Source organism: Arvicanthis niloticus, chromosome X (assembly GCF_011762505.2).
Source record: "Arvicanthis niloticus isolate mArvNil1 chromosome X, mArvNil1.pat.X, whole genome shotgun sequence".
In the NCBI taxonomy this organism is placed as follows: Eukaryota; Metazoa; Chordata; class Mammalia; order Rodentia; family Muridae; genus Arvicanthis; species Arvicanthis niloticus.
This window is the reverse complement of record NC_047679.1, coordinates 46,345,068-46,361,012: the sequence shown is the minus strand read 5'-3', so window position 1 is coordinate 46,361,012 and position 15,945 is coordinate 46,345,068. Positions and strand designations below refer to the sequence as shown.

General features: G+C 39.6%; 1 protein-coding gene across 1 annotated transcript; it reads right to left on the bottom strand.

Annotated features, from left to right (window-relative positions):
* Window positions 1-246: 246 nt before the first annotated feature.
* Window positions 247-14,512, bottom strand: LOC117695426 (melanoma-associated antigen B5-like). Its single transcript, XM_076918523.1, has 2 exons — window positions 14,404-14,512; window positions 247-1,582 (listed from the first exon to the last, which is right to left on the bottom strand). Exon 2 carries the CDS (start codon window positions 1,526-1,528, stop codon window positions 500-502), a length of 1,029 nt encoding a protein of 342 aa, XP_076774638.1. The 5' UTR covers window positions 1,529-1,582; window positions 14,404-14,512; the 3' UTR covers window positions 247-499.
* Window positions 14,513-15,945: the final 1,433 nt, after the last annotated feature.

Genomic DNA, 15,945 nt, shown 5'->3' with positions numbered 1-15,945 from the left:
TTTTCATCTTAGCCTCCTAATACTGTTATAAATTCTAACAAACAAGACATGTTCATGAAATGTTCAGTGAGCTAGGTATAGCAGTGCATACCTATAATCCCACTACATGGGATGTGAAGGCAGGAGAATCAGCAGTTCAAGAACAGTCACACATACATGGCAAATTTGAGGGCATTCTGGACTAAGGGGAACCCTGTAGCAAAAATAAAACAAGGGAACAGAAATAACAGTCAATAAATGAAATTTACTTAAAGAACATGTAATTTCTTTTATTTTCTTAACACACAAGAAGAAAGTTTTCAAACATTTAACTTCGTCAAACAGAACAAAAGCAACTACAAAAGCAATGCTTGCTCGTGTTTTGATTTCTTTCTATCCTTTCACTACATTAACCTTTTTACTCTGTGCTCCCTTTCATGTTTTCAAGGAAATCCTTATTTTTCTGCTATCTTGTTTTTTCTTTAAACTTTAGCAGTGGAAAAAGGAAGCCCTGGACACATCAGAAGTGGAAATGCCCTATCTTGGGACAAATGGCAGAGCTGACATTATGGTTGCTTTGATTCTTCCCTTCATCATCTTTTAAAGCCTCTTCATAAAAATCTCCGAAATAACTAGGAGAGACTTCATTGATCTTGGCCACAAACTTTAGGACGGTCATCTTGTTGGTTTCAGCATATGCTTTGGGACCCCACAGAAACTCGTATCGTGGAGGATTGCTGTTGGCTACCTGCCGGTACTCCAAATACTTTAGCTTCACGAAATTTTGAGTGATGAGCTTCCGGGGCTCTCCATAGATTGGGTGCTTCCTTCCCACATATACACCCATAGATCTTAGTGTTCTCCAGATGTCTTCTTCACGGGCACAGTTGTCATTCATGAAGATCATGCCCAGTACAGTCATCAGGAAACCAGTTTTTGGAAAGCCCTGGCCAGCACGAACCCTCCCATTGTTGGGGAGTTTCAGCTTACTGATAAGATCATACAGCCCCCGGCTTGATTCAACTTCCCTCAGTTCAACTGCAAAAGCATCTGCCAGCCTTTCAGCAGTTTTCCTGAGGATCTCAGGGAAATCATTGATTTCCTCCTCATCAATAACCTGCATCATATCTTCCATTGTAGTAAGCTGCTTTATTTTATAGTTTTCAAGGAGGATCTGAAACAGCACAAGGACCTTTCTGGCTAGAATTTCTTGGCGATTAAGGGTGTGGTAATCCCTAAAAAAATCTTGAGCATTATCAAGATCAATAGAAATGTCATCTGATATAGAACAGAGATCAATAGTTGTGGTGGAAACTGACTTTTGGGCTGGAATCTCAGAGGTACCACATGATTCAGGAGAGGACTCTTCTGTTGCTTCTACTGTTTCCTTAGCACCTTCAGAAGCCTTAGCACTTTCAGAAGCCTTAGCACTTTCAGAAGCCTTAGCACTTTCAGAAGCCTTAGCACCTTCAGAAGCCTGAGCACAATTTCTGGCTTGGCGGTGGCGTCTCCTCTTTCCATTCAGCTTGCTCTTTTGGCCTCGAGGCATGATGAATGATCAAGGAGAACAAAAGTATACCACTGGGATGCTGGATGTAGGTACCTAAGGGAGACAGAAGAAGGTGGCATGAGCAACTTCATCCAGAAGAGGCCTCTTTGTGTTTATTTCTGCTTCTAAATATTTCTCTAAAAATACTGTTCTAGGAACATAGAGGACTTCAGTTATAACTTGCTCATACTCAGTTGAGTAAGGAAAGGTGCATTTTAGCCTGTTGCTTGCTATCCTGGCCTTTATTGTGCAGGAATAGTGACAAAGATCAACAGTGGAAATCTCTTGCTTGGGGATGTGAGGATCTTGTCACTTAGTGAGAATAATAATATTAACTGTTCAAGTCCTCGGTCTGTCTCTTCTGCTGTTTGAAGATGTCACTTCAAACTAAAACATCAACATGTACCTGAGATGTAGATGAGGCAGCAATGAAGCTTAAGAGCCCATCATTCCCATGAGAAATTTTACAAGAGAAACTAAGGTATGTGGGACTCTCTCTATCAAGGGTGCTTAGGGAAGGATTTGTCTCTTATTCAGTGTTCTCATCTATTATCTTCATTGAAGTTGATACACTTTCCTTCTGCTCACTAGAAGCTGTACTCTCACATGGAAGATTTATATTCTTTTATATTTAATGCAAAGTTCTGGGATTGGTGGTTCAGTTGAAGGAGAAGGAATACAAGCTCAAGATCTGTCTGGGCTATAAAGAGAGTCCATAGGTACCTTGGGATACTTAGTGAGACTCTATCTCAAAATTAAAATGTAAAAGGAAGGCAACAGATAAGCCTCATTGACAGAGTGCTTCTTAGCATAGAATGGCAGAAAACAAAGTCAAAAGCAAACTAAAAATAAAATAAAAGTACCTTCTTACTTCATAGAATTGATGTGCAGTCTTATCTTGAAAGGCTCCATCTAGAACCTTCAAATATTGAATTTATTGATGGACTTTTCACACTTCCCCTTGACCTATGACCCTTCATTTTTATAGAAATACTTCCTTCCTGCTAGTACTATTTGAGACTTACTAGAAGGAGATGATGGTCTCTTTACTCTCCCATTATATATCAATAAAAGATGACTTCTGTAGTATAACATATACACAAGTTTCTTTACTTTCTGGAAATGTCTATAAATTTTCATATAGTGGACATCATAAAACACTCAGAAAATCATTTGACATTATTTCAACCATAATTCCACTCATGGGAAGCAATTTTTTCACTTGTCCCATCATTATTTTACAGACAAATTGGCTGCCAGAAGGGAAGATGTTGGCTCCCTGGGACCTTCCATGGGGTCTTTACATCAATTTCTGTCTTTATCTGGGACATTTTTCACATCAAAGCCCTCTCATATCCCTGAGACTGTTCTTGCCAAAATTAGACCAATATCCCTACCTGGTGTCTCTCAGAGATGATAACAAGAACAGGCAGTGAACCACTGAGTCTTCTAGGAAGAACAATTTTCTTAGAACACATGTTGAATTTCTCTTTTAATTCTGTGCATTCTTCTTAGGATTTATGAAGCCTGAGCAGAAAGGTGTGGCATGTGTGGCTGTAGGGTTCTTTTCTGTGATGGACCACAATGGAGAGTAAGAATGCCTGGTATGTGTGTGTGTGTGTGTTCATTAGCATGTGTGCATGTGAAAATGGGTGTAATAGTGATGACCTCTAAGGTTTCCCTAGACTGAGAAAGATTTGGAAAAAGATTAAGGGTCCTGAACAGGATAGGAACTACACATGAAGACCAACAGAGTCAACTAGCCTGGACCCCTGGGGTTCTCAGGGATTGAACCGCCAACCAAAGAACATACACAGGCTGGACCTAGGCCTCCTATCACAGCACATATGTAACAGATGTACAGCTTGGTTTTCATGTGGATCCTGAACAATTTGAGTGGGGGCTATCCCAAAAGCTGTTGCATGTCTGTGGGATATGTTCTTCTAGTTGGGCTGCCTAATCTGCCCTCAGTGGGAGAGGATGCACCTAGCCCCACAGAGACTTGATGTGTCATGTTGGGAGAATATTCAAAGGGGGCCTCCACTCTCTCAGAGGAGAAGGAGAGGGGATGGTGGGGGATGGACTGTGGGAGGAGGAATTGGAGGGAGACAGCTATAAATTGGAATGTAATGTGAATAAAAAATAAAAAATTAAATTTTCAGTACAGTTCTTTTTAAAGATTCTCCTTACTAGTTCACTGAGAACATGAACCCTGCTTACTGTTAAAGGTTCTCTCAAAAGATCTGTATGACAACAACTTCAAGTTCCTGAAGAAAAAAATCAAAGAAGACTTTAGAAGATGAAAAGATATTCCATGCTCATGGATCAGTAGGATTAACATAGAGAAAATGGCCATCTTTAAAAATCAATACACAAATTCAAAACAATTCTAATCAAATTTCCAATAGATTTTGTCAAGATATGGAAAGAGTAATTCTCAACTTCAAATGAAAAAAAAAAACAAAAAACAAAAAACAAAAAACACCTCAGGATAGCCAAAACAATTCTGAACAATAAAAGAACTACTGAAGGAATCAGCCCTGACCTCAAGCTGTACTGTAAACCAAAATTGATATAAACCACATGGTATTGGTACAGAGACAGGTGGATGGATGGAATAGAATCAAAGAGCTATAAATAAACCCACACACCTACAGACACTGAACATTAACAAAGAAGTAAAAATCATATGGTGGAAAAAATAAAACATCTTCAAAAAATGGTATTGGTCTAATTTGGCAGTTTACATGTAGAAGAATGCAAATTGATCCATATTCATCACCTCATACCATGCTTCAGTCCAACTGTATCAAGGACCTCAACATGAAACCAGATACACAGAATCTAATAGAAGAGAAAATGAGAAATTGCCTTGGATGCATTGGCACAGATGGCTAAAGCTCTACGGTCAACAATTGATAAATTGGACCTCATGAAACTGAAAAGTTTCATAAGGCAAAGGGCACTGTCAATAGGATAAAATGGAATCTACAGATTTGGAATAGATTGTCATTAACCCTACATCTAATAGAGGGCTAATATACAAAATATGTAAAGAACTCAAGAAGAGTCCAAAAAAAAAAAACCCAAAAAACAAATAACCCAATTAAAAATGAGGTACAGAGTTAAGCAGAGAATTCACAACAGAAGAATCTCAAATGGCAAAGAAGCACTTTAAAAAATCCTTATTCACCAGGGAAATGCAATAAAAAAGGACTCCCTGAGATTCCACCTTACACCAATGGCTAAGATAAAAAAAAATTCAAGTGACAGCACATGCTGGGGAGGATGTGGAGAAAGAGGAACACTCCTCCATTGCTGGTAGGATTGCAAACTGGTACAACCACTCTGGAAATTAGTCTGGAGGATTCTCAGAAAATTGGAAATAGATCTACTTAAAGATCCAGCTATACCGCTCCTGGGCATATATACCCAAAAGATGCTCCATGATATCACAAGGATAGGTGCTCCACTATGCCCATTTCAGGCTTATTTGTAATAGCTAGAAACTAGGAGCAACCCAAATGTCCCTCAACTGAAGAATGGATACAGAAAATGTGGTTCATTTACTCAATGGAATACTATTCAGCTATTAAAAACAAGGTCACCATGAATTTTGCAGGAAAAAGGATGGAACTAGAAAATAACATCCTGAATGAAGTACTCACTAATAAGTATATATTAGCCAAAAAGTAAAGAATAACCACAATAACCCACAGACCATAAGAAATTTAACATGATGGAAGGCCCAAGTGAGGATGTTTCAATCCCACTTAGAAGGGGGAACAAAATAATCATGGGAGGTAGGAGGGAGGGACCTTGTTGGGAGAGGGAAGGAGAAGGAGAAAGATGGGGGGGGGAGGATCAGGTATGGGTAGAGGCAGGAGAAAAGCCTAGAGGACCAAGAGAATAAATGAAAATATGCTACTGTGAGGGGTGTGGTTGAGGGATGGAGCAACCTCTAGAAATTCCCAGAGATCTGGGATAGAGGAGGATCCCAGGACTCAGTGTGGGAGACTTAGCTGAAATGCCCAACAGTGGGATATGGAAACTCAAGAGTTCCATATCCTCCAGTAGTTAGACAGGACCCCCAGTGGGGAGATGGGAACACCCACTCACCTTCAACATTTTTGACCCAAAATTGTTCTTGTCTAAAAGAAATGCAGGGACAAAAATGTAGCAGAAACTGAACAAATGACCAACCAGTGACAGGCCCAACTTGGGATCCATCCCATGGGCAGGAACCAATCTCTGGCTGGATTACTGATGCCAAGATGTGTTTGCAGACAGGGACCTAGCATGGCTATCCTCTGAGAGGTTCTACTTGCAGCTGATTGATAAAGCTGCAAATACTCTCAGCCAAGAACTGGATTGAGATAGGGGATCCCTATGCAAGAGGTAGGGGAAGGACTGGAGGAACTAAATGGGATAGCAACTCCATAGGAAGACTAACAATTTCAATTAACCTGGAAATCATGAGAGCTCCCAGAGACTAAGCCACCAACCAAAAATCATACATGGGCTGGTGTGAGGACCCTGGCACATATGTAGCAGAGGAGTCTGCCCTCAGTGGGAGAGGATGTGCCTAATTCTGTAGAGGCTTGATGCCCTTGGGTGAGATGATCCCCATAGAAGGGCACCTTCTCAGGGGCAATGGAGAAGGGTGATGGGAGTAAGAACTTTGGGAAGGGAGACCAGGAGGTGGCAACATTTAGGAGGTAAATAAATATGATGATGATGATGATGATGATGATGATGATGATGATGATGATGATAGAATGTATTTTGGGTAGTATGTATGTTTTGTAGATTTGCCAAATGGTGGGGAAACCTAAAAGGGAACAATGTTTTAGGTGGAAGAAAGAGAACCTAAAAGAGAAATAAGGGTGATGGCAGAGAGGGAGGAGTATAAAGGAAATCCAGCGAGGAAGAGAGGAAGAAGGAAAGAGAGAAAGGAAGGAGAAGAGGAGAAAAGAGTGGCAACAGGGAAAGGGAGGTGGGAGAAGGAAAGGAAAACAGGAAGGAAAAGATGAGAAGGAGAAGAGGGCGAAAACTGAGAAAGGGGAAATGTAGGAGGGTGAAAGGGAGGAGAGAGAAATATGGTGGGAGGGTAGAGAGAAGAGAGGGTGTAGAGATGGGAGGAAGAACAGAGAAGGGGATAAAGAGGGAAAGAGGTGAGAGGAAGGATGGGAGAGAAGAAGGAAGAGAATAAGGAGGAGGGGGAATAAGGCAAATGAGAAGAAGGAATGGGAAGGAGAGAAGAGGGGAGGAAGGGAGGGCCAAAAGGAGGAAGAAGTGAAGACATAAACAGAGGAGGCTAGGGAGTTAAGCTGCTGTGGTAATGGAGGAAGGAAAGAGAGGAAATGAAAGGGTTAAGGGAAAGCAAAGGGAATACAAAAGGCAAGGAGCAAAGAAGGGGCAATAGAGAAATGAAGAAGAGGTACATAAAGACAGGGAGGAGGGGAAGATGGAGAAGAGACTAGAGGGGAAGGCACCCTCTCCTGAGGAGATTATTCTACACAAGGAATAATGATGACCCCATCGATGAGGTAGACCTCTTTTTAGATAAACACAAAGCTTAGCTTGGGGGCAGGGGTTGGAGTGGGGGTGGGAGGCAAGGAGGATTCCCTTCCTAACATCCAGAGGCAGCACCAAGGGTACAGCGAGCTTCTGTGAGAAGGCTTGAGAGACAATGAAGAAAGACTGGTGACGCCATTTGCTGGACACCAGGGAGGGGGAGGAGCATTTTCCTGGGCACCATAGTCCGAGAAAAAGATGCTCCTTTTAAAGGGTTTTTTTTTTTTTTTTTCACCAGGACCACACTCACACCCACTCTTATTCACCTCCTCACCTTGACTCTTGTAGATTTTTAGCCTTATTCCTTGCTTCGGCAAGAGTAGAAGCCCTTTGAACGGAGAAAGTTATGGTGTCGTCTTAACTCCCACGGGAGGATTCTGAAGCCTTAACTAGGAAATGACCACCCACCCATGAAAAGACCAATGAGAGCATCCAGGAAAGAGGTGCAGAGGGAGGTCCACACCTCTGGCCCCTCCTACAGCACGGGGTGCATTATACTCTCAGGCTAGCAGGAGACTTCTTTGGGTACATTGTAGCATTTTGGGCCAAGCTCTCAGCCATTCCAGGTTCCTGCAAGTTTTTTTCCTCTCTGAGAGCTTTCTATAATTTACTACTTAAGATTGTGAGATTTTACTGTTCTTTTATCAACTGATTTTTATTTTATTTATTTTTATTTACTTTTTAAATTTTACAATGAAGGTTTATGCTCTTCCAAAATTCATATCTTTGATTTTTCTTCCTGTGTGTAATTATGTTAACTGGGATTTGTTTAATAACGATGAGTGCATTCAGAATGCTATTAAGTAATTTTTGCTTTGAGTTTAGAAAATTATACTGGGGGATGTATATATGTGCCAGTACATAGATAGATAGATAGATAGATAGGTAGATAGATAGATAGATAGATAGTTAGCAGAGGTCAGAAGATTTTTGTGACTATAATTCTTCACATTCTATCCACTTTGTATGAAATAATCTTTCTTTGGCTTAGGCTTAGTAATCCAGGCTGGCTGACCAGTGAACCCCAGAAATCTTTTCATCTCTTTTCTTAGAACTGATAATGTAAGCATGTACTCCCCACATAACACACTAAAAGACTAATGCTTTTTGTTATTTTTTGTGAATTTCATACATGTTTTATTATATTCATTTCTTCTCTAAACTCCTCACAGATTTTCCCCCACATCCCTACTAACTCATATTCTATGTATTTAATAACAAAACAAGGTAAAGACATACTGAAAACAAAACCATGAAGTCCAGTTTGTGTTGGTCAACTATTTCTGGGTCCAGGACTTGCCCTAGAGTGTGAGTGATATACTAGGTGTTAGTCCATCTAGGACCTCCACATAAAACCAGATACATTAAAACTAATAGAAAATAAAGTGGGGAAGAGCCTCAAATACATGGGACCAGGGGAAAATTTTCTGAATAGAAAACCAATGGATTATGCTCTAAGATGAACAATAGACAAATGGGACCTCATAAAGTTGCAAAGCTTCTGTAAGGCAAAGGACACTGTCAATAGGATAAAATGGCAACCCACAGGTGGGAAAAGATCTTTACCAACATGACATCAGAGGGCTAATATCGAATATACACAAAGTACATCAGAAGTTAGACTCCAGAGACTCAAATAACCCTATTAAAAATGGAGCACAGAGCTAAACAAAGAATTCTCAACTGAGGAATACTGAGTGGCCAAGAAGCACCTAAAGAAATGTTCAACATCCTTAGTCATCAGGGAAATACAAATCAAAACAAATTGAGATTCCACCTCACACCAGTCAGAATGGCTAAGATCAAAAACTCAGGTGACAGCAGATGCTAGGGAGAATGTGGAGAAAGAGAAACAGTCCTCCATTGTTGGTGGGATTGCAAGCTGGTACAACCACTGTGGAAATCAGTCTGGTATTTCCTCAGAATATTGGACATAGTATTACCTGAGGACACATATATTCCACTACTTTGCATATACCCAGAAGATGCTCCAACATATAATAAAGACACATGCTCTACTATGTTCATAAGAGTCATATTTATAATAGCCAGAAGGAAAAAAACCAGAGGAATAGATACAGAAAATGTGTTACATTTACACAATAGAATACTCCTCAGCTATTAAAAACAATAAATTCATGAAATACTTAGGCAAATGGGTGGAATTAGAAAATATCATCCTGAGTGAGGTAACCCAGTCACAAAAGAACACACATGGTATGCAGTCATTGATAAGTGGATATTAGCCCCAAGATACAACTCACAGACCACGTGAAGCTCAAGAAGAAGGAAGACCAAAGTATGGATTCTTCAGTCCTTCTTAGAAGGGGGAACAAAATACTTGTAGGAGGAAATAAGGAGACAAAGTGTGGAACAGAGACTGAAGGAAAGGCCATAAATAGACTGCCCTACCTGGAGATCCATCCCATAAACAGACATCAAACACAGACACTATTGTGGATTCCAAGAAGTGCTTCCTGACAGGAGCCTGGATAATAGCTGTCTCCTGAGAGGCTCTGCCAGAGCCTGACCAGTACGGAGCTGGATGTTCTCAGCCAACTATCTGACTGAGCACAAGGTGCCCAATGGAGGTGTTAGAGAAAGGACTGAAAGGAGCTGAAGGAGTTTGCAACTTCATAGGAAGAGCAACAATATCAAACAACCAGACCCTCCCCCCTAGCACTCCCAGGGACTAAACCGCCAACCAAAGAGTACACATGGAGGGACCCAAGGTTCCAGCCACGTATATAGCAGAGGATAGCCTTGTTGGACTTCAATGGGAGGAAAGACCCTTGTTCCTGTGAAAGCTCGATTCCTCAGTGTAGGGAAATGCTAGGGCAGGGAGGCAGGAGTGGGTGGGTGGGGTGGGGGAGCCCCTTCATAGAAGCAGGGGGTGGGAAGAAGGGATAGGGGGTTTCCAGAAGGGAAAGTGGGAAAGGGGGATAACATTTGAAATGTAAATAAATAAAATATCCAATAAAAAAAGAAAGAAAAAAAAGGAGAAAACTGACTTTTCCTTTCCCTCCAGGAACCAAATGCCAATAGATCCTTAGCTATGAGTGAGATTTTATGCCCACTTCCTCTCCTCCATGCTGGGATACTATGCAGATCTCATCTCTTCTCTTCTCTTCTCTTCTCTTCTCTTCTCTTCTCTTCTCTTCTCTTCTCTTCTCTTCTCTTCTCTTCTCTTTTCTCCTCTCCCCTCCCCTCCCCTCCCCTCCCCTCCCCTCCCCTCCCCTCCTCTCCTCTCCTCTCTTCTCTTTTCCTTCTTCTCTTTTCCCTTCCCTGCACTTCTTTCCTCCTCTTCTCTCTTTCTCCTCCTCCTTCTCCTCCTCCTTCTCCCCCTCCTCCTCCTCCTTCTCCTCCTCCTCTCTTCTTCTTCTTCTTCTTCTTCTTCTTCTTCTTCTTCTTCTTCTTCTTCTTCTTCTTCTTCTTCTTCTTCTTCCTCCTCCTCCTCCTCCTCCTCCTCCTCCTCCTCCTCCTCCTCTCTCTCTCTCTCTCTCTCTCTCTCTCTCTCTCTCTCTTCTTTCTCTGTCTTTCTCTCTCTCCCTTTTCCCCTTTTATCTTGCATTAGAAAAATAGCCAGCCTATACTCATATCTATTCCCCATGTTGCATGTATGTAGAAATACTGGGCCTGATGTGGGCTTCTGAAACCTTGAACCACACCATTAGTGACATACCTCCTCCAACTCACCCATATCTCTGAATCCTTGCTAAACATTAAACCAATTAAAAAAGGAGTATTCAAAGATGATCATCTATGGGGGGCATTCTCATTCAAACCATCACAGACATGGAAAGTATGGTTACATGGGTTTTTTAAAACTATGCTTTCTTATGGGGTACTCTTCTTATGCCTTAACAAAAATCTAAAACATAAAATTTATAAGTAGATTTCTGAAATTATAATGATGAACACCATTAACTCCAGCCTTGCGAACTTCATGCTAGAGTAGAATTAAATTTTTCAAGGTATTGGGAATTCCATTTGACAGAACAGTCTTGGCTTCTGAGAGAAAATATGCATGTCAGTGGTTGTTAAATTGCACAATTTGGATTTCCTTTATTTTCCTGCTCTTGCAGGCACTTTCACTGTTTTCATGAACTACAAGATCTATGTATTCCTGTATTTTTAAAAACAATTTTATCTTGAGATAATTTCAGATTTATATATAGCTGTGAGAAAAAATACAGAAAGAGCTTCTGAGCCCTTTACCTAGGTTCCTTCAATGATAGTATCTTGTAAATCAAAACCAGAAATTTTATTTTGTTTATTTTTTGTTTGTTTGTTTGTTTTGTTTTGCTTTGTTTTTTGAGAAATTGTTTCTCTGTGTAGCCTTGGCTGTCCTGGAACTCACTCTGTAGACCAGGCTGGCCTCGAACTCAGAAATCTGCCTGCCTCTGCCTCTCAAGTGCTGGGATTAAAGGCATGTGCCACCATTGCCCTGCTCTTTTGTTCATTTTTAAATGTGTTATTTCATTTTGTACTGCATTCATCTTTTTTCCTTTAAACTTAAAGTTCTGAGCCTCAAGCATACAAATATGTTATCTTGATTACAGAACCACAGTTTCACAGTTTTGCTATGAAGATAATATGTTATATTACCCAGTATTCCTTGTAACAGTATATTTAAAGTATTAATAACATTAATGTATTGTAGAAATAAAACCCTATGTTCTCTATGTTTTATTTAGAAATAGCTGAGTGGAGTTAACAGGCAACAGTCCAGATTACCTTACATGGATAGCTGGTTTTCAAAACATCAGAAATCCTTAGAATTGACATGACAAACATTTCAGTATTAATGTTCATTTTCATTAGAGACCTGTCTGCTCCAGACAGCTTCCTATATTGAATTCTAAGAAGAAATTGAGCATCCTTGGAGTTACTCCAGTTGTGGTGAGACAGCCACTAGGCAAGAATTGCCACTTTCCTTCTACAGACAAATTACTGTCCAGAAAAGGACACACTTGCAGAATAATCGACTGATTATATCTGCCTAGACAGAGTAATCAGCCCTTAATAATTCTGCAGCACTAAGGTCTGTCAGATGATCCTGGGACAGAAGGCAGAAGAACAGATGCTCCAATGTTTTGAAGTAGAGCGAGTGTCCAGGTGTTCAGAGGTCTCTATAAATTGGCTAAGTTTTAGAAACTACGATTTGTGCTTCCCACAATTATAGTCAACTCAGTCATTCTGGATTTCTGATGGGGTTGAAAACATATAGCTATTGACCTTAAGAGAAAAGATTTGAGTGGATGGTCGTCAGCTGATATTCATCCTAAAGCCAGGTTCAGAACTAAATGTTTTTGTTAGAATAGATGACAGAGGAGCTGGTTAGTCAACAAAAGGATGGACTGGGTATTAGGACTATCTGTACCTCACTGGTACAAATTGGCATAATTATGCTCTAATTATATTTTAAGAGAAAAGTTTCATTTTAACAGGAAGGGTGATGTGTAGGAGGAGCTAAGGTAGGAGGAGTACTGAGAGGAAGAAAAGGAGTAAGAAGAGGAGAAGAAGAAGGAGAGGAGAAGCTAGGTAATGAAAGAGAGAAAGAGGGGGGAGACAGGGAGGCAGATATTCATGTATCTCCACCAGTCAAAGATAGCTGTTATATCTAGGTTGGTCAGTGGGTTACAACTCTGATTGAACAATTCCAAACTTATAAAGCCTATGATTAACATTATTTTAAAAAAATGTATAAATGCAAAAAGGAAAAGGGGGCATGGGATAGGGGTTTCCTAAAGGGGTGGGGGGGGAATGGGGATAGGGGATGCCATCTGAAGTGTAAATAAAATATCTAAAAAAAAAAAAAAAAAGAAATAAAACCCTAGACTGTAAATTTGTGACATGTCAGCTCAAGTGGATAAAGAAAGATATTTCCATTTGAAAAAAGGGTTTTGTTTCTCAGCTGTTGATTTTAATTTATTAGCATGCACTCAATGTGATCAGTTTTCCAAAGTAGATTTTGCTGTTACATTATTCTAGTGAGACATTTATAATTAATGCTACAAGAAAATTACGCTGGGATAATATTTAGTCAGCTTTTGTCAATAGGAAACATGAGCATAATAATGGTTGATGGAGAAAAACAACACAAGATCACTTTAGAATAAATAGGTTAAATGTTTATTTCCTTACAATTAAATTTTGTTGGATGAAGTTCTATTTGGGCAACATGCTCATTTTTGTTTATACTCACTGTTTCACTGTGGTATAACTATTATTCATTTATAAGCTCTCAATTGTATTTTAAAATAAGGTAATTGCTTAAAAAGACAAACCAATTTCACTAGTTTAAAGTAATTCTTCAAATTTTGCTTTCCTAAGTTATTCTTGACTTGTTGTAATAAAAAAGAATCATTCGGTTTTACAAAATGTAAATGCCATTCAAAGAGAGTTCTCTTTAACATTAAATGAAAATGAGAAAGATAATAACCTCCAAATGAGGAAATTTTGTGCTTCTTTAGTTGATAATCATCTTAATAGATTACAGTTATTCCCATCAACTGCATTGATTACCAATTTGCTTTTATTTGAGTGTTATTCCCCTATGGAAAGGGGTTAAGATAAGCCACAGCACAATGCTAGGCACAATTTATTCTTGATTTTCAGAGTAACTTACAAACAGGCAACAACAAAAAAAAGACAAAATAAAACAACTCTCACAACAATAAAAGTAGGTGGCTTGAATAAATTAAAAGAAAACAAACAGATCTACTTTTACACGCAATTCATAGTATTTTATCTGTGTGTGCATTTACTAACACCACTGAACTGAAATAGAGGAAAACAGTAGAGAAAAAAATCATTCTTCATTTGTATTCATTCTTATTTTATATAAAAACAAAAACTGTAGTAAAGCAAAGTAAAAGGGATATCTCATGAATAATTATTTTATTGAGCATAGCTTCTCTAGTGTTAAATACGTGTAAATTGAACAGTTTGTCCATGTCTAACATGCCACTATGGAATAGACTGGATACCTTAAGGAGGATCCTCTGTTAGGGAGTGATAGACCCAGTCTACCTAGCTGCCTGCAGGTCAGCCACTCCAGCTACAACATACCTATGGTCTTGCATAGTATACTTTGGACTGTATACCGGATTACAATCCACAGTCCAAGATTGTCTAAGTTCCAGACATTCAACCTAACAATTAACCTTAGGAACCGTGGGGTATCCTGCAACCATGACCCCAGAGAAAGACACCTCAATCCACCTCACCACACCACTTTCTGGATCCATTGCCTTGTGTTTCTACGGTAAAACATCATTGCCAAGGTAACTTACAGACTTGCTCTCAGTTGCAGAAGAATGAGAGTCCATCACCAGCATGATTGACAGGTATAACAGGCAGACGTGGCAATTGGAACAGAAATCTGAGAACTGGCATCTTAAGCTACAAGTGGGAAGAAGAACACAGACTAAGAATGGTTTAATGTAACCATAGGCTTTTCTACCCACTCCCCAGTTCCCAAAAACAAATCTGAGACTTAACTATTTATGAATAAATGCCTAGGACATAAGCTTGAGCTTTTACCCCAGCTAGCTCATAACTTGTATAACATGTTTATGCTATCCCATTTGTGCCACATTACTATTTACCTTTCTCCAGTTTCATATATCCATCTCTGCATTGTCTGTGTGGAGAATATCCCTATATCTGACTATTTCCCAGAGTCCCTGTCTCCCTGTTAAAACTCCTATCTTCTATTTCTGGCTTTTGCTAATTAATAGGCCATTTTCTTAGTTAGGGTTTTACCACTGCAAACAACAAACTGACACCATTACTGAGGCTTTGGAGCACTCACAAAAAGAGAACTATCATGACCACACTCCGGAAGATCTAACAAGCAGCTGAAATAGTCAGATGCATATATTTGCACCCAACCAATGGGCAGAAGCTGCTGACTCCTGTAGTTGAATAGGGAAAAGCTGGAAGAAGTTGAGGAGGAGAGCAACCCTGTAGGAGGACGATCCTGTAGGAGAACCAGCAGTTTCAATTAACCTGGACCCCCGAGATCTCTCAAACACTGGACCACTAACCAGGCAGCTGATATGAAGCCCCCAATACATATACAGCAGAGGATTGCTGGGTCTGGGTTCAGTCAGAGAAGGTGCATCTAACCCAGGAGAGACTGGAGGCCGCAGGGAGTTTAGAGTTCTGGTTGGGTAGGGGGTGAGGGATGGGGACATCCTTGGGGAGACAGGGGAGTGAAGGAAGTATGAAATGTGGAACAGTCGGGAGGGTGGACCAGGAGGGAGCAATAAAATCTGAAGTGTTAAAAAATAAATAAATAAAAAGAAACAAAGAGTATTTACATCTATATTTATAGGGGGTATTGGTCTATACTTTTGAGAGGTTGTCTTTTTGTGGTTTAGAATAAGGGTAATTGTGGCTTTGTAAAATGTTTCACAATTTTCTATTTTTCATAATAGTTTGAAGAATATTAAAATTAGTTCTTTATTGAACTTAGAAGCCCGTATAGAATCTTTAACTGAATCCACCTGCAACTGGGCTTCCTTTTGTTGGGAGATGTTTTAAATAATTGCTTGTATTTCACCAGGGGTTATGTATTTGCTTAAATTGTTTATTTAATCCTGATTTAACTTTGGTAGCACATATACACCAAGATATTCATTCATTTTGTTTAGAATTTCCAGTTTGGTAGTGTATAGGTTTCTAAATTACATCCTTATGATTCTCTAGATTTCTTCAGTGTCTACATTAATATATAACTTTAAATCTCTAATTTTATTAACTTGTATTAATTTCTTTTTATCATTATCTATATCTATTTATCTATCTATCTATATCTATCTATCTATCTA

Coding starts and splice junctions, on each gene's coding strand:
- LOC117695426 (XM_076918523.1), bottom strand. CDS start 1,528: ATGCCTCGAGGCCAAAAGAGCAAGCTGAATGGAAAGAGGAGACGCCAC.